This window comes from Amborella trichopoda, chromosome 4 (assembly GCF_054954075.1).
Source record: "Amborella trichopoda isolate Santa Cruz 75 chromosome 4, AtrichopodaSantaCruz75HAP2 v2.0, whole genome shotgun sequence".
NCBI lineage: Eukaryota > Viridiplantae > Streptophyta > Magnoliopsida > Amborellales > Amborellaceae > Amborella > Amborella trichopoda.
In genome coordinates, this window is record NC_142339.1 from 12,848,187 (window position 1) to 12,871,504 (window position 23,318).

General features: G+C 41.1%; 1 protein-coding gene across 3 annotated transcripts; it reads right to left on the reverse strand.

Annotated features, from left to right (window-relative positions):
* Positions 1–3,699: 3,699 nt before the first annotated feature.
* Positions 3,700–22,267, reverse strand: PYM (partner of Y14-MAGO). Of its 3 annotated transcripts, none has more exons than XR_016053228.1 (4): positions 21,990–22,267; positions 21,732–21,842; positions 5,087–5,283; positions 3,700–4,011 (listed from the first exon to the last, which is right to left on the reverse strand). XR_016053228.1 is itself a non-coding variant. In XM_006827797.4 (4 exons), the coding sequence occupies exons 1-4, from the start codon at positions 22,158–22,160 to the stop codon at positions 3,868–3,870; spliced, it is 681 nt and encodes a 226-aa protein (XP_006827860.1). In that variant the 5' UTR covers positions 22,161–22,267; the 3' UTR covers positions 3,700–3,867. The 3 variants fall into 3 exon arrangements, 2 of the variants coding, with proteins under 2 accessions (XP_006827860.1, XP_088719840.1); XM_006827797.4 differs by having other exon boundaries at positions 5,087–5,341; XM_088863714.1 differs by lacking the exon at positions 5,087–5,283.
* Between the last annotated feature and the right edge of the window lie 1,051 nt (positions 22,268–23,318).

Below are 23,318 nucleotides of genomic sequence, written 5' to 3' on the forward strand. Positions count from 1 at the left end.
TTTTTATTAAAAATTAAAAATAAAATGCTCTGAGGCATTGGATATAAGATCACATTGTGAGTGGCTCACTTGATCAAAGTTGGACAGCTAGATGGTAGGGGAAGCATAGATCTTCTATGTTGTGGGGGAAGTATAGAAACCTTTCCCACAAATATAAACTCATTTCAGTTTTAAACCTTTACTCAATAATCCACCGAGGGAGTGATTTGAAAGTCTATAAAATGTAATTTGGCTTGACCCTAATCCTTTAAATTTTAAAAATGTTATTTAGTTCTTACCTAAATTAGAGAAGGTAGATTTTGAATTAGCTTCATAGATTTGAGCATAAACATTTATACTTCACATTTTTTTTTTTTTAAGTATACCAGTTCGATATCTCTAATATCAGACCTCCCATTTTGTCCTTTGATTTATAAGCTTGATGGCTACATATGCATTGGTCCGTAGCATGATGTGCCACCCAATATCAAACCCGGTTTCTATATGGCCAAGCCTGTGTATGTAGAAATGCAGGCCTCTTAATAAATCTATTTTCAAGATAGATTTTAAGACTTAATTTTTATGGACATGTAATCTCTAACATGGAGATCATGAATATGAAAAAATAAATAAATTTTAAAAATTAAAAATAATAATTCTAGTAAAAAAACATTTGGACCATTAATTTCCATTGTTTTTAGATGGAGCACCTATTTTCATCCATATTCAAGATGAATGCTTTACACTTTCCTAACCGCATATAAAAAAATGCAGTCTAGGACGAATGAAACAATTTTCCTAAAAAGAATCCACGATGGTCGGTGTGATGCTCCTTTAATGCGTTAATTGGTAGCATGAGGTGCTACCTAATTAAAGGAACCAACGGATGTGGATATTTTTTTTCGACGAATGTTAAAATTTATTATTGCAAAACGGATTATCCAAATGGGACGGGTTGCAGACATTTCAGTTTTATTTGAAATAGCAATACCAATAGGTCATGCAAAAGAAAAGACAATGCTGCCATTCCAATCCCAAACTACCCCTCCCAATCCGGCCACACTTGGGTTACCTTGAGAGCTCCCATCGAAATTCAGCTTTAGAACTCCTTGAGAAAGCATTAACCAAATAATTCAGAATCTATTTTTGGGGGCACCCAATGTCAAAATATTTGTAAGGTTTATCATCGCATCGATCTCAGAAATACCCATCATTCCTTAGATACCGACAACCAGCACCAAACCTGGTGCTTAAGTTTATTAAGTAATATATCTAAGGGCAGGCTATCTCATTCAAAAGTTCTATGGTTCTTTTCCTTCCAAATATCCCACATAATCATACCTCTAATAATCTTTCATAGAGCAATACCCGTCTTTAGCAGATCCGTAACAGAAAGCTGCATGATAATCCCCATCACCAACCCTGGTAATGGTATGCTAATTCCCAGGAGCGAAATAGCCAACCCCAAATTCTGTTGGCAAAGTGGCAATGCAGGAACATATGGTCGCCAGATTCAGCATCTAATTTATACATTAAGCACACATTAGGTAGAACTTTAATCAGATTTTCAAGTGTTAAAATCTTAGTCTGAGCAGCAAGCCAAATGAAGATCTTAAGTATGGCCGGATTTGGTGTTAGAGATCTCGGATAATACAATTTGGAGGAACCGGATCATTTTACTCATAGGGGCAGTCCGACATTTTAATATCGAACCGCCCTAGATTCGATCTGACATCTGGCACATCATACCCCATAAACCATACAAAAAAAACAAACTATCAGCCCGTGGGTAATATTGATGCCAAACTCTCTATAATCATGAACTTTTAATTCAGGTGCTCTCGACTGATTGCTCTGTAATGTAGCAAGCAATGATAAATAACAAAAAAAATAGCAATGGTATTGTCAAACTTGTCCCCTTACTATCAACCCGATTAGACCGCATCATCATTATTATCATCCAAACCTTTTCCCAACCATTTGGGTCGGCTAATAAGAGAAGACTGCATGTCAGGGTCGGCTGATAAAAGACAAGACTGCATGTCAGGGTGGTGGTAAGATCCTCAACTTAATAGTGCTGCAATTCTCGACGCCTTAACCAATCAAGTTAATGCATAAATCCTAACAATATGTTTTCGCTAACTTTGAAAATCATTCCGAGTAGAAGACTAAAATACTCGCCCCTAAATAAGGTTGCATCCTCAATACTCAAGCCTCGAACTACTTGCAGAAGCTTACAAAGAAACTCTGCATACCTTAAGCATCTTATTGTTATATAGAACTTTAACCCTTATATTTTTTTTTCTTTATTTTGTTTTTAAGCACATTGATGGCACATATATCATCATCATCACTATAGCCTTTTCCCAAATATTTAAAGTCAACTACACCAATCTTGAACATTGATGGTATATATCGTAAGTAAAAATAGAAGAACAATTTATGCATCGACATAGTTTGAAAGGCTTTATTACTATTTGGTAACATTTTTTCACATAAATTACAAAAACCACCCCCAGTAGCTTTTGTTTGTTTTTTTTGTATAAATTGCCTTCCTGTCCGACAATAACAATACCAGATATGAGGGCATGTTTTTTCCACATCGTATCAACCCTATCTGGTATTACGAATACCAGATAACACTCATCTTTGTTATTTTCATGTCTAATAGTATTGATACTACACACTAGTGTAGTTTAAGTTGTCTGGTATTTGTATTACTGAACAGCTATATGGCACGCCCCAAAACTTCATCAGGCCCTTTTCCTACTATTTCTTCTCTCTCGATCTCTTTGTCCTCTCTCTCTATGTACCCAAAATCCTCTCTCCACAGAACAGCCATTTGAAGCTCCACAACCACAGACATTTGGCCATCTATCGGGAGTTAATAACAACCACATCATTTTCGATTTATTTACCTTTTTTGATGGGGTTTCTATCATTCCAAAGAGTTGTCAAGTAATGCGAAAACCAAATAGTAGCCACCACTTTGCGAAAAAAACAGCCCTCCTGACCAACGTTGTTTTTTTTTTTTTTTACAAAAGTTATCAAAGTACTGCAAAAGAGGAATTACAAAAGATTTACATCAACTGCAGATACAATGGAATCGTGGTAACTCCTTTTTTGACAAGCTCATCAGCTAAAGAATTAGCCATCCTATAAAAGTGGTGGAAGGATATGGTCAAACTAACCAAATCCAGTATATGCCCAACATTGTTATTGCCGGACAGATAGCAACTTTGGGAGAAAAAAAAACAAATCCATGAAGAAAGAGGGTCGTTATAATTTATGAGAAAAATGTCATCAAAAAATAATAAAAGCTTTCAAACCATGTCCGTACGTAAATCACTCAAGATAGAAATTGACATTTCAACAGTATATATATTAGGTAAAAAGAGAACGTGACATTACATTGTAGCTCCACCACCCAGGTCTTCACCCCTTTCCTAGTTTGTAAATCAATCTCACCTGTAATCTTTCACTCTGTGTTGATATCCTCTACTATAGTCATTCAACAGTACTCTCCCAACAAAAAACAGGTCACAAAATACGGGATCACGGTCCTGGTAAAGCATTTGCTAAGAATCCTACTTTACGAGAGAATTGAAAATTTGAAGATCGTGTGATACACTTTTTCCTCATCTTTCATGCAATCACTTGAACTAGAACAGAATAGGGAGAGAGAGAGAGAGAGAGAGAGAGAGAGAGAGAGAATCAATAGACAAGAAACAGAACGACTTTTTGTTCCAATTTGGCACTAACTTTACTCCAATCCTGTTCAGATTGGATCCTCGACCACCCATAAATCAGCATGAAAACCATCACAAAGCAACCATAAATAAAGATGCACATGCCATAGATCAATTTATAACCGTCATTCCACAAATCTCATGAAACCAATGTGGCTTTCTTACCCTCCAGAGCCTTAAGCTCCTCACGCCATCCCTCAATTTTTGCGAGCTTCTCCAATTGTTCTGGTTTCAGATTGGCTTTCTCATCACCAGCCTGTGGAAGCCCCTCTGCGAGTCGAATCTGCATAAAATACATAATTTATCAGTGAATCATGGGCCACCCCAAATCAAAACAGCAAACGGGGTCAATAATAAGAACAAAAAAAGAGTATCAGAAGAGATGGTAACATAAAATGAAAGTATTCCATTAACAACTCTTGCAATCTCCTTGATGATGGATGGAGAGATTAACCATGGCTCTTGATGACAGACATTAACCTGGGTATGATTGATCCCTACCATCCATCATTGGGAGGTATCACACATACTGTGGGGGTATACTCTGCCTAAATAGTTCAAAGCAAAATAAAGTCACTAAGTACTGTAGAGGACAGAAAAGAGTGAACCACTATAGAGGAAGATCACCATTGAGGTAAAATAAGATATTATACCAGTCATTCTCAGAATACAAAGAGATATATCACTGAACCCAGTGGTGAACGGATGAACTTGCTACTCAAAAAAATATAGAAACAAAAAAGACAAAAGAACAAGCACAGAAAAAAAAAAAAAAAAAAAAAAACCTGAAAGACTTTCCCTAACTTCAAGTGAGGAAAAGATGTAATTAGTTATTACGGCATTCTTTTAGATATTTCATGCTAATTAAATTGGGTTGATTGTAGTAGTTGACATACAGAGCAGCAAGAATATATGTTCATTCGAAAAAAGTAGATGGACTGTAAATGCTTATTTTCAGAAAGAACAACTGCATTCTGATCCATTCAAAGACCACAAAGTATAGCACAATCCCACTGTAGATCATATATAATACTCCGAGGCCACATCCACCTCCTGCTCCCAGTGGTTGATGGTTGGATATGAACTGAAGTGTGGCCAACAGAGGCATTCACTTGGACAACAATAATATATAACCATCTATCATCAGGAGAGGAAGGTGTATAAAGCCTGGATTGCCATATACTGGAGTGTGATGGACTACACTACACTTTCCATTACAGGAAAAAACAGAGGTCTCACAAGCCAAACTTCGAAAGGACTAAAGCCAGGAGATTCCCAATTTAAAATAACCTTAAGATCCAGAGGAGGCACAAAAAATAACCTTAAGATCACAACAACAAAAGCGCATTTATGCGTACCTTCTTTTTCAAAGAACGGATTCTTTTATCAATATCTTGACCAGTGGCTCCTGTATTAGGGGTCTCAGTTGGGTCTGGTGTTGGACCCACTGTAACAGAGGTTGTAGAAAGGGACAATGCATTCATGTGGTGAGCTGCAGATTCCACCTCATTGATTCGACTTCCTGGCTCATTAGAATAAGGTATCTCCTCTTTTGCTGCATTAGAGTCCAGTGTGGACTTTCCCTTGTCAGAGTTTTGCAAAGAAAGAGCTGCCTGCCAAAGAGTAGCTCGTAGTTGTTTATTTTTGGGACAAGTAGCTGCTTATATTCTCTATAGGTTTTTAGCAGACAAATGTGCTTTTCTATTCCTTTTTGTTTAGGGAGTGTACATTTATCTTTGTTACAAGGAGGTCACATTTGCTACTAGCCATTAGATGTCAAATTGGATGGCTTGGGGTGTGCAAAATGTTCGAGATATTTTTTTTAATTGAACTGTGAGTCCAGTCAATGACACATAAACACTTGATTTGAAATCTGATGCGCATGAGTAAGTGTGACCTGTATTAAAAGCAAACGTTTTTTTTTTTTTAAACATTAACTGTTAGTAGTGGATTAGCAATTTTTGAAACCATCAGGAGTTTTCAAAAGGGGTCAAGCATTGGTAGGAATAGAAACCAAGACCAGTAGCCGTGTTACAAGTGGTGCTACCACCTTGACCTCAACCCCATTCCTTAAAAGCAAATGATTTTCATGTATACTTTTCCTTTTGTATATGCGGTGCTCTGTATTGGGTGCTCAGAGAGAGAGAGAGAGCGCACACTTCCAATTCCACAAGACCATAAATCAATTATAAAAAAAAGACCATAAATTATGGCCAAGAAAGTACAATTGGAACCACAGGAGCAAGGTAACAGATTGGCCATATTGGTCATCATCGGCTATCTAGTGGGGTACAAAAGTAAATTATGTATATGTTTGATGGGATCCACTATCCCTCCATCACCATGCACTCTGTACGCAGGATAGTGATAAACCTTATGATGATACTGTTACATGATCTTATGGACTATGATATACATTCCTTGTCATTGATCTATTTACTATATTTTGACACAAATTGGTATTCTAATCATTTCACGCTACATACAAGGAAAGTTTTCCACCAACTAATTGAGAGTTAACCAACACTAGAGATCATAAACAATATAGCCAAATGTAACCGATAGAAATATTTTCCTATATTCATTGTGTGGAATTATGGGTACAGCCACTCAACTTTTTAAAACTTTGCTGAGAATATCTTCAGATAGGTACAAACCAAATGAAAATAAATACAGTCAAATAGGAGCCAGCATTATATAAGTACCGATATGCACACAGAAATTGAATTGGCAGTGGGTTACAACAAGCTAATGCTACTAACCAACTGCTAAAATGTGTCACCCAAAGTTCTAGTACATACAACAGTGAGTTAAGGCAACAAGAACCACACCTACATAAGAATGGTACAAAGAAAAAGGTCAAAGGGCGAGGGGACAATTGCGAAGCAAAATATAATCTGACTGCTTGTAAACCCAGTTTGCTCCCCCCTGCCCCACGATCGCCAAAACAAAGTGACCTCCACACACAAACTTCAGGAATCATGTTAACCAGATATTGACATTAACAAGAGTCCTAACATGTATATAAAAAAAAGAAACGTTGTGCAGTACAAGGGTTTTCAAGAGGTCACACATTCTAGTACTTTTCCTTCAATAGCATGCTTAAGTTGAAATCGGATTGCTTAACCTCAGAGTTCAAATGGGACCAGGTCATGTACTAGTTTAACCACAGGCATATATACAAAGAAATAAACGACATAATTATTTACCAAAAACCTCAAGTTCCTTTCCTTTAGCACATCTACTATCAAGAAGCATATGACCAACTATATCTACCATGGAGAGAATCACGTTCAAAATAAGGTATCTAGGTCCTGAAAAACAGAGTGGAAACAGCCTAATGACAACCGCCAATTGTCTTCCTAGTATCTAGGCCCTGAAAAACATAGTGGGAAGGAGAGAAGGTTAAAGTAGAATTTAGACTATTGGTAATACTATTAGCAGATATTATGTTCGTAGCAAAGCTAGGCCATGAAGAACTAATGATAGACATAATTAAGAGAACATTTTAGCACCTTTCCAGCAACAAAAGAAAAGAATCTCCAGCAACAAAAGAAAAGAATCCCTTAGCAATTCTAACTTTGTCTTAAACATAACAAGGGGAATGAGAAGAAAACAAGGGAGCCATATCAGTCATATGATCTAAAGTTCCCAAATCAATGATCCAGAATTGCCAAGACATAGAGAGAGACATTATTAACAGAAGAATAAATACTTGAATGAGTAAAAGATGACGAAGTAGCATATGGTCCATCCATAGCTGAGTGAACAAATGGTATAGGCTCTCAATTTCCTCTTTAGGAACTGATATCATCTCCTTTGGGGCAAAAGGTGAGTGACGAGTTGCATCGTGAAGTGTCGTATTAATATTAATAATTGCTGAACTACCAGTGGATAAAGCATTGTGCATTAACCTGTCCAATACGATTGAATTTTTCCAGTCAACCAACTAAATCCCAATAATTTTCTTTGCTATAACCATTTATACCATAATGGTCACATTTCAGCTTACTTTCATCTCATTGATTAGGACCCCTTTTCCAAATTTCAAAAATCCACCCCCTTTCTTGTTCTTGGGAGGTATTGAGGCTGAGACAAGGGCAGAACGATCCATCACTTGTGTAGGCAGCATGACACTCTTTCTACCTTCGCACTTTGGGTGAAGGAATACACCTTGTTAACAGATGGAAGATCATCCTGACAGAGTATTTGAACCCTAGCTAACTCAAACTCGGGGTTCAATCCAACCAAGAACTCAAAGATACGATTTTCTTCGACACTAATTAATACAACCAACCACTTGAATCATGCTGATTAAAAACCAACCACTAGAATCACAATGATTAACAAAAACCAGCCACTTGAATCATGCTGAATAACACAACCAGCCACTTGACTCGGCTCCCCACAGAGATCCAAGAACATCCACACAAGGGATCTCGATATAGTAAAGAGTCTCAATGTCTCACAACTCAAAAACAGGGGTGTGACATATTAAAGGTGTCCAACAACAAATTTTTAAACACCAACACAATCCAATCAGATCCAGGATTTCAAATCCATCACAAAATCGATAAGAATAGAACAAAACCATGAAATCAGGGTTTTGTGCATTATAACTCTTTTTCAGATTTAGGGTTTTTGACAATGCGCTTCATGAGGACCCTTGTACAGTCAGAAAATATCACATCTCAAAGACTCCTGCTCTGATACCAATCAAAAAATAACAATCTAGTAGATAAGAGATGAAGAAGAGTGAGGAAGATTAAGGTCTAGGAAGAGAGAGACTTTTAGAGATAGAAGGATGAGAGACAAAGAATCACGTTAAGGAGAGAATTACAGAGAGGAGTCACCATGGTCTCTTTACGACCCACACACTCCACTTAAACCTTTTCAGAATAATAAGAAAATTTTAAAGTACAACATTGCCCTCAAATAAGGAAGAGACAAATAAGTCCTTAAGAACTTAAATACAAAAAAAAATATATAATTTTAGGTATTCACAATGCTTAACATGATGGGCCCTACCTACGACGCCAAAGGAGGACACTATTGAGGTCTTCAAGGCAAATGCAATCAAATGACACCCTACTCAAACAGGGGGCTTATTGTGACTAATTATCATAAACCTTGACGATTGTCTCTCACTACCACTTCTTGGCCCATCACCTAACCCAAAACCCCTAAATATGATGTTCCTTGGTTGGAATATTCAAGGCTCAGCAACCACAGAAAAGCGCCTCACTTAAAATTACTCCCTCAAATTTCGAGCAAATATTCTCACTCTCACAAACTGAAAACTGACGCATCGATTTTGACATAAGCCCGATTTCATGGGGGTCAAAGACACATTGCCTGGTGTGCAGATTATGCCCCCAGATTCATTAGCAGCATCTACATCCTTTGAAACCCACCTACTCTAACCTATGGGAACTCCGTCACTGGTCATTTCTCAAGATCAATACCTTCTTAGAGTCTTTGGCAGCTTTTTGATGGGACATTGATAGCAGTTTATGGCCCAAATCTTCCACATTCAGTGTTAAAAAATTCAGCTGCATGTTCCGAGGTGATGTGGGAAGGCCACTGAATTGAAGGGGCCTAGGCGGGTGCCCTTTCGAGGCACCCACCTTTTGCCCTAGACACCTACCTAGTGCCATCCCATCAAAAATAAATAAATAAATAAAAAGACAATTGCCCCTTCATTGCTAAAAAAAAACAGACCGCCCAGCGGCTAGGCGGGCGCCTAGACGGTCCGGAAGGCCTGGGCGCATGGCCCAAGCCTAGGCGGCCAAACTGGGTGGTGGTCCCTGGGCGGCAGCGTAGGCAGTACGAAACCCGTCTAGGCGGCCGCCCAAGGCCTGTGCCCCGCCCAAAGGTGGAAAGGTATTTTTTTTTTTTTTTTTTTTCGTTTTTTTCAAGATATAAAAGTTTAGAATGATGGGTTTTAGGTTCATTTGAAACCTAAACCCACAATAACCCCTTTTAAAGAGAAAAAAACCTCCAAAAAACTACATTTCATTGGATCGAATCATCAAAGTGTTTCTCAAAGTTTGGAGTTTGAGCAACCAAAGTAAGTACATTTTTTAGATTGCTTGTTTTATTTTGAGATGTCTTCTTCAGGAGTTAGTCAGAGTGGATATCCGGGTTGGAAATATGGATACAACCTGAATCCAAATGACAAAAATTGCGTTTGATGCAAGTTTTGTAAAAAAGATACAAAATGAGGCATAAACCGGTTTAAGAAACATCTTGTCGGTATTAAGGGGGATGTTGCCCCTTGTAAAAATGTTCCTGAAGCTATCAGAGAGAAGATTAAGCAATTTATAAGTTATGTAAAACAAAAACAAGAACAAAATCCTTGTCATAGATTTATTTCTATTTCTGCTACTTCTAGAAGAAGTGATCCGGGTTGGAAGTATGGGTACAACCCGAAACCAAATGATAAAAATTGTATAACATGTAATTTTTGTGAAAAAGATACCAATGGGGATATTAGCCGATTCAAAAAACACCTTGCTGATGTTATAGGTAATGTTGCTTCTTGTACAAAGGTTCCTGAAGTAATTCAGACATTTTCTGAATTTTGAAAAACCAGAAAAGGATGAAAATCAGCCTTGTTCTATGGGAGTATCTTCTCCAGGTTCTAGTCGGAGTGGTGATCCGGGTTGGAAGTATGGTTATAACTCGAATCCAAGTGATAAAAATCGTATTAAATGTAATTATTGTGGAAAGGATATTAATGGGGGCATTTACCAGTTTAAAAAACACCTTGTCAGTATTAAGGGGGATGTACCCCCCAGATCGCATAGGACACTAAGCCCCCTTATAAAAAATTGTTGAATCCTAAAAGAGTACGTAAGCCCCCCTAAAAAGAAACTAAAAAAATCATAAGAAGAAGGAGGCAGGGTTCAAGGGAAGAAACAATCTCGAGAAAAAAAACCCTAACTGCCATTAACATGGAAGAAAGCATCTCCCCATCTCACTCCCTCCCTCCCTCCCTCCCTCCCTCCCATAAGCTCTAACTCGTAAGGAATATTTTGGCTTCTCCTCTCCTAACTTCCTTTCCAAAGGGAAATACTTAATCTGATTCACCCCCTTCATCCACAAGAACTGCCATATGGACCCCACCAATAACCAACTTATCAAGTTAAATTTTGATAGATGTTCTTTAGGCAACTTGCCCCAGCAGGACTCAAAAGCTTATTCGAAAATGGTTTTTAGGAGACTCTCCCCAATCTAGCATGGCGGAAGTGCTGGCCCTTCTTACTGGCCTCACTGCCTCACCCAATTTGCCCAATCAAGGCGTTTGCAGCTCATTGTAGGACGCTCACACAATGTATTACTTAGGCCTCCAAATCCTCTCTCATGCCCTGGAGATTCAAGTATTCCAAAATTTTCCTATTGTGCCCTTCAAGTTTTTCTTAAACAAACATGGAGAGAAGCTAATTACATGACCTCCTAAGTGGCAAAAGGTGTACTAAACCACACCTCTCCATAGCCAAACCAACCTTTGCACCAATAGTACTAGTCCATTATAATTGCAACAAGCAAAAACATCCCATTATTTTATTTTTTCTAGAAACTTTTCAGTTTCGTCATTAAATTCGTTATATCCCATCACCTACTCGATAGAAATTGGACAGAATCCAGTTTTAATATAAAAAACAAGTTAAAAGTTAAAATATTATTGAGGCTCTTGTTTGTATCTTGAGCCTACCACATGAGTTCGCATTGTTCTTTCTTTGAGAGTGTAAAGTTGAAGACAAGCATGGGGACAAATATGAAAAGATACCTAAATAAAAAAGGCAAGAAATGAAGGCAAAATAAATTGACCAAGTTAAAGTAGAATAAGGAAAAGAAGATAAACATCTAACCAGGTGAGAGGAAACTATCGTTTGACTAGGGGTATAATGTCTAGAATTTCTCGAGGTACCTCAACAAAAGGAATAGTAGAATTGGAAAATAGAGGATGTGTGTGATCATGGGTCAGAATGAAGCATGCTCTCGCCCCCCGTGGTCCCCGCCCCTTCTCTGCCGGCTCGTCCCCTGTCGGTTCCCCCCATGCCGGCCTTGTGTCATTCCTATGCTCATCTCTTCCACGGCAATCCCTCTTCCCCCCCCCCCCCTCTTCATCCTCGAGTTTCTTTGGGGCGTCGCCGCTCTCAATGGGTCCTTAATCATTTGTGTCCCAAACAATCCCCTTGAACTTCCTACGAGCCAGCTCAACTCCTTGTATGCTTCTTCCACCCCCCCAAGCCAACATTAGAGCCATTGAAAACATGTGTTCAGCAAATTTGGAACAACCCCAATATTGGATGTCGCTCCCTTCAGAGAGGCAGTATCTTATTTTCTTTCCCTTCCCAGGACACGTCTATTCAAGCTCTTAGAATTCCCCCCTCTTCAAAGGAGCATCCCTCTCCATTTCTAAATGCAATCCCAGCCTAGGAGTTTTTCTTCCTCGCCAAATATGGCTCCAAGTGTTAAAATCTCCCTACATGTCTGCAACCCAAAAATGTTCAAGTCTATCGGCACCGCCGTTGGTGGTTTTATCAGTGTCTACTGGAAATTTTTGGAGTTCCTTCCCCTCAGCGCCATCCAATTGCTCGTCAAAGCAATATCCCCGGAGCTCATCCTTGAATCTATCCGGATTTCATCCAACGACCTATTTTTTAGGGTCCACCGCCTTCAAGCTGACACTTTCAGGCAATCCCGACCCCAAGTCATAACAAGCACATCAGAAATGTTTCTCTTCACCATCTTCTTCCCCTGGTTAGAATTCCTGACAAATTGGTGGCTGCGGTTGATGGAATACGCCATCACCGCCTTCCGCCTTCCTTCATAGCCCAATTGCCCGTAGAGACGACGTCGTCGACCCCCTTTCTTGATCCCTCCTCATTGGTTGGAAGGGTTTCCCATTTTGGCAAGAGCTTTGATCAGCCCTAGATGGTTTGGCCCTTTTCGTGCAAGGTGATAGATATCCATGTTCCTCCCAACCACACGTCCTGCATTGGGGCTACCTAAAGCCTAACGCCGGTAGTTTCCTTTTCTGACCTATAACTTCTCCCCAAATACCATCCCCTCCCATCACCTTTTTGCCCCTCCCTTTAATGCCTCCCCCCGTACAACCACCGTCCTCTTGACACGTGGCTCCTTCCCCTGAGCCCCAGGTGTCGCCTTATCGCTCGTCTCTTGCCCTCAAACTCCTCGTTCTTTGCTCCCCTCGAGTCTCCCCATCGACTCGATAACTCTCTCAACTCTCTCTCACCCCATCTCGCCTACACCCCCCTTCTGCTGCCCCTCGCCCGTCCCTCTCTCCGTGCGGCCACCTCCAGCTTTGGCCTCCCGTGGAGCCTGCAGATCCTCATCAGGCGGCTATTCCTCCCATCACTCCTCGCCCGCCACCCCTATCCTTGTGGCCACCTCCATCTTCGGTAGCCCTTGAAGCCCACAAACCCTCTTCATGTGCAGCCTCTCTGACTTCAGCTCCTCCCACTCTTTCTTGTCCTCTTCCCAATAGAGGCAAGTTGCCCAAGGGTCCCCTGCTCCCTCTCTCAAGCTACCCCCTCCTCCTCCCGTCCCACAGTCTCACCCTCTTGAACCCTCTCCCCCAGCTTGCACCAATTTGGCTCTCTTGACCCCCAGCTTCCACTGGCCCTTTCTTCCCCTTCTCCCCCTTCTTCTTTGTCATTCTCATCCCCTTGCTCCGTGGCTGCCCCATCCCTGCTCTCTTCTCCCACCCTTCATTGTCCACCTCTCCCCCTTCTCGCTTGGTCGAACCAACCCCCATTCCCTGGCTCATAAAGTTTTTCAACCTCCCCCTCCCTCGCTTGGGCTCACGTCCCCTTATTCTTTGTCTCCTCCTAATCCTACCCCCATACCACCCCCAACCCTGCCTCTCTCGCCTCTTCCCTCACCTCTCGCATAGGATTCCAACCCCCAATTCCTCTCTAGTGTCCCCTCCCCCCTGGTTTTAAGAAGTTGCCCCTCTTCTCCTTCTCAGGCAAGCTCAAATGGGGAATGCTTGAGCACCCCTGACCAGCCTTCAGTCAACTCTAATTTCATGGACGCCTTCGCTGAAGCTCAAGGCAACATCCTTAAAGTCCTCAAGGTTATGGGCATGGCCTTCCCGGACCTACAGAAGGCCTTGATCGAGTTCATCAAGAATGACCCCCAGTTCAAAGTGAACTTGAGATCTAAGGGCCAAGGGGAATTGTCCAAACTTATTTGCAGCATCAACAATGACCGAGTCGCGGCCAACCCTGACCAGCATCCTATTGATGAGCCTCAATCGAGTGGTCTGCCTTCCACTAGGCGACCAGGCAGACGCCCCACCCTCTCTCTCTCTCTTCCATGAAGATCTTAAATTAAAATATAAGCGACCTCGACGACCCCACTAAGTGCCATCATGTCCTAACCTTATGTCGGCAACATTCTCCTGTTATCTTGGATTTGCTAGAGACAAAGCTTCAAGCTTCCTTGCTTTAAGAGGTGCACCAAATTTGGGGACATCGGCCTCGTCAGTGGTTGGACCTTCCATCCAATGGGGCCTCCGGGCATTTGGGTCGTATGGGACCCGACCCTTCATTCCCTCTCATCCTCCCTTCTTGGGAAGTTCTTCATCATTATTTCCCTCCTCAGAACCTCAAATGGTCTACCTTGGCAGCATCCTGCAGTTTATGGCCCAAACTCCCCGTGTTTCAATCGATCGCCTCAACCCCCCCTCGACTTGGTGTATTGGGGGGGATTTAAACGTTACCCATTGGTCCTTGATCCTTAGATCGGAACTCCAGCTCTAAAATTTCTCCCTCGATAATGGTCTTCTCTGATTTCATAACTAGAAACCAATTGCTGGAAGTGCCTCTCCACGGTGCCCGTTTTACTTAGTCGAACCATTTAGTAAACCCTTAGTTGTCCAAACTTGATCGCTACCTTCTCTCCCTCGATTGGGATTCTTCTTTTCCCTGTTCTCACTCCTTGGCCCTCCCCAAGCCTACATCTGACCACAAGCCCATCCTCCTCAATACAAATGCCCTTGGCTCAGGTCCTAAGCCATTTCGCTTCAAGCTTTCATGGTTGGAGGAGCCCAACCTTCCATCGCTTATCACCTCGTGGTGGCAACCCTCCACCCCATTGGTTCAAGGCTGGCCGGGCTTTTGGTAACAATGCAATCTTCATCTCTTAAAGCTAGCCCTCAAGGAATGGTGCTGAACCCTCTCAGGAAGCTTCCAAGTTCAAAAACAGCCACTCCTCAAGACAATCATCTACCTTGATTCTCTTGAGGAATCCTCGCCTCTCTCACCTGCTAATCTATATGTGTGCCTTGAAGCCAAGTTATCCTTCAATTAATCCTTCGCAAGGAGGAAATCATTTGGGCACAGCAGTCTAGGGTTAAAACTTGGCGACCAAAATACCGCCTTTTTCACAATATTGCAAATTGTCACAAGCGCAACACACCATCTCTCTCATCAAAGTCAGCGATCAGTACTTCGAAGACAAGGACCTCATTAAAAAGGCAATTGTCAGTTTCTTCAAAAAACCTCTTCAAGGTGCATAGTGGCCCAAGGCCTATCATGACCTCTCTAAGTTTCAGAACCCTTCCCCATGATGTGGTTAGAGCGACCCTTTGACGAATTGGAAATCCTCGATGCAATCAAGTCCTTAGGCCAAGATAGATCCCCCAGCCATGACGGCTTTCCCGTTGCTCTTTTCCACCAATTCTAGGACTCTCTCAAGGCTGACTTGGTGGCATTCTTTGCTGATTTTCATTCAAGTGGTGTGGTAAACAAGGCAATGAATGCTGCTTTCTTGGCTCTCATCGTCAAATTCGAAGGATCGGAGGAAGTAAAAGACTTTAGGCCTATAAGCCTAATCAATAGCTCTTACAAGATCCTTGCCTCTAGAATTCGAGAAGTTCTAGGATGGGTCATCTCTCCTACTCAAGGAGCCTTTGTCAAAGACCGCCAGATCCTTGATGGTGCCCTCATTGCCCATGAGTGCCTTCACACTCGACATTTGGCCAAAACCCCAGGATTGGTCATAAAGCTAGATTGGGAGAAGGCATATGACAATGTCATTTGGGACATCCTCAATAGATCGTATTTCGTATGGGGTTTAGAGTTCGTTGGCGAAGGTGGATGAGAGGGTGTATCTCGTCACCTTCTTTTTGAGCATCATCAATGCCTCTCCCCAGGGCCTTTTCCAAGCCTCGAGCGGCCTTTGGCAAGGCAATCCAATTTCGCCTTTCCTGTTCTCCATAAGAGTCGAGGTTTTCAGCGCCTACCTCTCGGGCTTGTATCGGGCCGGCCTAGTCATGGGTTTCTAGGCTAGTTCTAGAGGTCCCTTTATTTCCCACCTTCAATATGCCGACGATACCCTCCTTTTTTGTGATGCTCTGCAAGACCAAGTCCAACCTCTTCGCCTCTTTCTTAGATGCTTCCAATGGGAAAGTTCACCTTGCCAAGACTTATATGATGGGGGTGGCCACAAGCCCAAAGTCGGTATTCCTTTTTGCCAACCTCTAGGGCTGTAAAGCTCAACCCTTGCCATCCTCCCACTTAGGACTGCCCCTGTGGATCGGCAAGCCTAAAACTAGTCAGCGGTCCCACATTATCGACAAGTGCGATAGGAGATTCGCAGGGTGGAAAGGTAGATTTCTTTCCCCTGCAAGGAGACCTACCCTCATCAAGGCAACTCTTTCAAGCATCCCTATCTACCAAATGTCCATCTTTTTCTACCGGCTGCAGTGGCTATAACCGTCTTGAACAACTTATGAGAAATTTCCTTTGGTCGTGAACTGAAGGAAGGAAATACCACCTTATTGCTTGGAAACAATGTTTCAAAAGCGTTAGGCGACACCTAGGCGATCCGGGGGTCCAGGCCGCCCAGCACCTAGGCGGGCGACCAGAACCTGGGCGGCCCACTAGAAAAAATTTGTTTTTTGGGTTTTCTCTATCTAAAATAGCCTCTAATGGGTTTTAGGTTTCAAATGAACCTAAAACCCACAATTTTGGCCCTTTAGTATTAAAAAAATGGCCAAAAAATACACTCAAGGAACCACATTTTTGCTCCTTTGTAAAGCTCAGGCCCTGGGCGGTCCGCTTTTTGAAACATTGCTTAGAAAACAACTTGTACCCCAAAATCCAAAGAAGGTCTCACCATCTGTAGTATCAAAACGACCAATGTTTCCCTTATTGGTAAATGGTCTCATTGGTAATGGTGATGGAGATTTGCATCCCAAAGGGACCATCTTTCGCAAGAGGTAGTTCGCCTAAAATATCGGTGTTCCCCCAATGCTTGGCTCCCGAGTAGTTGGGTCCCCCACAATGCTTCAAGTATTTTTTTTGATAGAAATTAACTTAGCATTAAATGAAAATAAATTTGTCGATACTGTGAGGCCTTCATGCATGTCCTCAACAACATGGTGGTCCCTGACAGGAGGACCTTCAAAGACTTCCACTACATAGACTCACACTACAGCGGAGAGGGCTTACACTAGATTGGGGGCTTATATATGTGCCCAAGTACAAAAGCGGACAATGCGTCAAGTATTTGAAAGGGCCTCTATTCTTTGCCTTCATTGCCTTGTTGTTTCGACCAAGAGTGGGTATCAGAATTGCATTTTGAATGGATACTTGGTTTGTCCATGCTCATCCCTTAGGGAGTCTTTCCCTACCCTTTTCCAATTGGCTCGCAATCCCCTATCCGCTATTGCTGAGAACTTTGAAACCTCACCCCCTGAAAGGGCTTGGACCCCAATTTTCAGAAGGCCCCCTCATGATTCGGAGATGCTAGCCTTTAAAGAACTGCAGGCCCTTCTCCATACCTTCTTTCTTCCTCTTTCTGGCCCCGACAAGATAGTTTGGACACCCTTTCCCTCAGGTGTATTCTCAGTATCTTCCTTTTACAACGCCCTCCTCCCGTCCCCCCAAATCCAGTCCCCCATTGCCCAACCGAAAGAAAAAGCTTGGGCGACTATGGTTCCTCCAAAAATTCAGTTCTTTAATTGGGTGGCAACCCATGAAAGGGGACCACCTTCAAAGAAGGGGCATGCAACTTCCCAATTGATGTATCATGTGTCGAAATGAAGCCGAAACCAATGCCCATCTACTTTTGCATTGCGAGATCTCTGGCCACCTTTGGGCCTAAATCCTTAACCTTTTTTTATGGTACTAGTCCACTCCCCAGTCCATACCCCATCTCCTCTCATCATACCTCTCAACCCCGTGGGCCAAATCAGGCCTTCTTTTATGGAGAGCCACGATTGCTACCACCCTTTGGACCCTGTGGCTGGAAAGGAACCAAAGAATCTTTAGGGGAGAGTTCTGTAACATCGACACTTCGCTGAAAAGCTGCGATCACTGGTCATTTTTTGGGCAACAAACTCAAAACCCTTCAAGCATATTTCCCTAGCAGATTTCCACCAAAACTAGAAGCCCTTGATTCACCTTAGGCCTTCTCACATTCCTCGGGCTTCCTCTTGGTCACCCCCTGCCCTTCGGCCTAATAAAGCTTAACTTCGATGGCTGCTCCCTGGGCAACCCTAGTCCTTTGGGAGTAGGAGGGATCTTTCACGATTGTGAAGGTCATACCCTCTTCTCCTTCATGCACTCCATTGGCAGCTCTGACCCTAACCAAGCCGAGGCGATGGCTCTTCTAGTTGGTCTCAGATATTAACAAGGAGTGGGGAAACTCTTTGATCATTGAAGAAGATTCCGCCAACGTCATCTCGTGGGCCTCCAAAGCAGCCCCTATGTCCTTGGAGGCTCGATCCCATTTTTTATGAAATTTTCTACAGGAGTTCGGATCTGCATACTTTTTGGAGGCATACTTCGAGAGAGGTAAACTCCATTGCAGATTCTCTCGCCAAGGAAGGGGCCCAAGGCTTCTCTTCCCTAGGAATCCCTAATTAGCCGCTAAACGAGTCATCCTAGACTCCTTTCTAGTGTTCCTCTTGATCCTTGTGTAAAGTTTTGTTTTTTTAGGCCTGTAAAGGGATTTTTTTCGTGCATACCAGACTTGTGATCAAGAACCATTGTCATATATACTTCATTTTCATGTTCCTTAACTATTGTTCCAAAAGCCAAACCACCCAACGCCTAGGCTGCCCAGGGAGCCTGGACTCCTCGCCCAGGCCTAAGCAACCAAAATAGTCGGTCTAACCCTAGGTAGGCGCCCAGGCCTAGGCAGCCAAACTAGGCAGCTTACCCCTACGTGGGCACCCAACGTCTAGCCTTGGATGGCCACTCAGGGCCTGCGCCCCACCCAAGGGTGGAAATGCCCCCTTTTTAGGGGCATTTTTGGTTTTTTTGGGAAAAAAAGGTTTAAAGGTGGGTTCTAGGTTTTATTTGAAACCTAAATCCCATTAGAGCTCATTTAGAGAGAGATAAGCCTAAAAAAAAAAAAACCTAGATTTTTGTGATTTTCATAGGATGGAAGGGTTTCTCAAAGTTACAAGAAATCGATCCAAACATCACCCATTGAGATTAGATTTAGTTTTGGAATTCGTTTAGGTCTATTAGTGGGTGTTTTAAAAGATTTTTGCACCAGAAAACATCTTAGAGGTGAAATTTTGGATATCGAGCAATCAAAGTAAGTGCAAAATTTTATTTTTTAGATTGCTTGTATTATTTGAGATGTCTTCTTCAAGATCTAATCAAAGTGGTGATCCGGGTGGGAAATATGACTTTAACCCGAATCCTTTGGATAAAAATTGCATAAGATGCAATTATTGTGAAAATGATACAAAATGGGGCATAAACTAGTTTAAGATACATCTTGTCGGTATTAGAGGGAATGTTGCCTCTTTGTAAAAATATTCCTAAAGCTATCAAAGAGGAGATTAAGTAATATATGAGTTCAATAAAACAAAAACAGAAACAAAATCCTTGTCACTTGGATAGTTTTATCTTTGGTTCTGCTAGAAGAGGTGATCCGGGTTGGAAGTATGGTTATATCCTGAAACCAAACGATAAAAATTGTAGGAGGTGTAGTTTTTGTAAAAAAAATACTAATGGGGGTATTAATCGATTCAAGAAACACCTAGACAGTATGATAAGGAATGTTGCTTCTTGTAAAATCGTTCTTGAAGCTATTTGGGTTGAGATTAGACAATATTTGAATTTAGTAAAATCAGAAAAATAAGAAAATGAGATTTTTTGATATGGAAATATCTTCTCTAGGTACTTTTAGAAATGTTTATCCAGGTTGCAAGTATGGACAAAACCCGAATCTGAATGACAAAAATTGTATAAGGCGTAATTATTGTGAAAAGGATACTAATTGGGGTGTTTACCGTTTCAAGAAATACATTTCCAACATTAAGGGGGATGTTGCCTCATGTAAAAATGTTCCCAAGGCTACCAAGGAGGAGATTAAACAATATTTGAGTTCAGTGAAATACAAAAAGCCAGAAAAGGGTGAAGAGGCACCAGGTAGAGCAGCCAAGACTCCTAGGGCCTCATCTGCATAGAGTAAGAAGGGGTAGAAGAAGAGGAGGAAGCGGCAGATTCAGAAGAAAAAGAGGAAGACGAGCATTATGTTGAAGACGGAGATGACTCTAATGATGATGGCCTCGAATCCGATGAATATGATGAAGCTTACCCTGCTCCTTCTGATGATGATGACAGAAGATGCTTGACTCTTGGTGTTGAGTCTTAAACTGTATATTTTCTTTTTTTTATTTTATAGTTTCTACTATCTACTCTTGTGTATGTTTGTATGGTTTGTGGTTTGTATCATTGTATGGAAATATGGATTATGGACCATCTATTGTCTACTCTTTTTCTTATCTACTCTTGTTTTCTTATTTTTCTTATGGTTTTAGGATGCCTAGGTTCTAACGGCTGCCCGGCATTTTTTGAAACATTGTCCTTAGCTGTAAATCCTTCAAGTTGTTTCGTCTTTTGGTTATTCAGATTGACCAATGGTTGTTGATGCATATACTTGGCACCTTAGGGCAAGACATTTGGTATATAGAAATTGAATATATTAATTAAGGAATGTCTCATTCCCAACCTTAAAAAACTTGAGTTTCAAACTAGTGTATTGTTAGGGAGAATGACTAGGAAGCCATTCTATGAGATTGTGGTTTCACAACTGCATTATGACATAAGCATTATAACACATGGGGTATGTCTTATAATATTGCTTTCATAGATGATTTCTCTAGATTTGGTAAGCATTACCTATCTACACATAAGTCCGAGGCGTCAAAGACCTTCATATCTAGAGAATAGGAGTTTGTTATATGCTAATTTTTTATTTAGTGAATATTTTCCAAAATGTAATAGCATAGTAGATATTTATTTACTAAAGTGAGAGTTGTATAATGGTTAAGAGATAAGCATGTGACTAGTTTTCCTGGGAAGGCCATTTTTGAGAAGCCCATAGAAAAATTGGAATAGAGTCCTTTCCCATATAAAGGGGACTTGATATAATGCTGAGGCATATTATCCATTCCTATTTCTCTCTAAAGGCTTATTGAAAATAATCAAAAGACAGTTTCCTCCCAACTAGTTAGAGATATTTATCTTTTTTGCTTTATTCCAAGGACAGTTTCCTCCCAACTGGTTCGATGTTTACTTATTTGGTTTATTCTAGCATATCTTTGTCAATTTATTTTGGCTTCAAGAACAGCTTCTTGAAGAGGATGCTATGCCAGTTTAAGTTGGCAAGTAGCTAGAATCATACGGGAAATTGCAAGATTTAGAGCTACAGTAAATATTTTAGTTGTAGTTCTATGTAAGTGTTGTTCCTCAATGATATTTGTTACTGCTACTAATAAAAAATAACATTCATTACAGATGAAAAGCTAAAAATCCTGTATTTCTAAGTTTTTTTTTTTTGAATAAATCCTGTATTTCTAAGTTGAACTACAAACATCGCTAAAAAGCAAAAATAGACAACAGATAACTTCAACCAGGCATTAACCCACTTGAAATTCAAAAGAATAAATAAATAAACACTAAAACTGGAAAGAACAATGCATGGAATTGAGAAAAGCACCTGCAACCTCTTCTCCTTCTTACGCTCGTTCCTCTTGGCCGACTTGGTCTTGGGCATGGCATTCAGTTCTGGATCATAACCTGGTGGTACCTCCGGCAAACCCTTTTTCCACTGCACCAGAACCATGAAAGTAAGCCCCAGAACCAAAACAAACCCTAGGAAAATAAAAATAAAAATCGTACAAACAAACACAGAAAAACCCAAGCAAAAACCTAGTATAAGAAGTACAAGAACAAGAGAAAGCATGAGAAAACAAACCAGAGCTCCTTTCGACTGGTAAATGGCAACTTCTTCTTGGGGAACATAGCCAGCCCTAATTCTTATAGGTTTTCGAAGAGTTCCATCTGGTCTTCTTGTGGGAGCGAGAACCCTTTCTCCTTCTTTTAGGGTTTTTCCAAAAAGGGCGAGCTGCTCCTCTGTGTTGGCCATAGAGATTGCACCCAAATCAAGAACTGAACGAGGAGGCTCCGCAATTCCTATTGGAAACAATGAGCAAAAGGCATGGCTATGGCCACGCACAAAGCGCTGGCACCAGCAGAGAAAGGAGAGGGGAGAGTGAGTGAGAATCTAAAGGGGGGAGAGAGAGCGTGTGGTTCTGAATATGAATATTCTAATGGGTCGCAAGTACCTTCGATTTCGGGGGAGAGATTTTACTGTGCGGATTTTATACAGTGGTATGCAGTGTATTTTGATGGGTCGATTGATCGTATTGTTGCGAGTCTTTTAGGTGGGAGCATAGCTAGCAAGCAAGTCGGGGAGTAAAAATAATTCCGCTCACGTTAAAATAGGAAATAAACGATTTTATTTTAAAATGTCGGATGAAAAAATCAGATAAAAAATACAGTTAAGCAAAAATATTTCATATAAACATATCCGACTAGGTTCAACAAATCGGAGTAAAAAAATCGGTTAAGTTTAAAAATATTAAAAATTTTAAAATTCACCTATTTAGTAGGTACCAAAAAAAAATACACCATATAAATACACGATAATACACCATATGGATATGCCATATTATAACAACGGTATGGTGAGTTGGAAGCATCAGGAGATATGATAACTACGGTATGGTGAGTTAGTACCCATTACTTCAAAGTTCAAATCGCAGCAAGATGCATTTGGAGTTCAAGACAGAGAGGAAGAAGAATAAAACCCCAATTGGAGCAGCATGCAGAGAGGGAGAACCAGAGAAGCAGCACATACAGAGAGAAAAGCAGCATCCGCAGAGGGAGCAGCACACACAGAAGAACTATGGGTTTAGGAAAATAAAAAAACTTGTTTGGGGATTGAGTGAGAGAGAGAAGCGGAATGCACATAGGAAGCAGCAGCATGTACAGGTTTGAGCCCCTAATCGGGTTTTTTTTTAAAGCTTTTTTTTTAAGATTTTGTATTGATTTTGTAATCTGGAAATTTGGAGGCTCTTTGAACCCTAATATGGATTAAATTTATGGTGGAATTTTAATGAGCCAAAGTTTGAGACTTTTTTATTCAATTGTTTTCATGCTTGTTTATTCTAATTTGATTATAATTTGTGATAATCTGGATCATTTGAGTCCGAATTTATAATAATCTGGATGGTTGAGCCTA

Coding starts and splice junctions, on each gene's coding strand:
- PYM (XM_006827797.4), bottom strand. CDS start 22,160: ATGGCCAACACAGAGGAGCAGCTCGCCCTTTTTGGAAAAACCCTAAAA. Junction 21,843..21,989: donor ACCAGTCGAAAGGAGCTCTG/GTTTGTTTTCTC, acceptor GTTCTGGTGCAG/TGGAAAAAGGGTTTGCCGGA. Junction 5,342..21,731: donor AGAAGGAGAAGAGGTTGCAG/GTGCTTTTCTCA, acceptor ACTCTTTGGCAG/GCAGCTCTTTCTTTGCAAAA.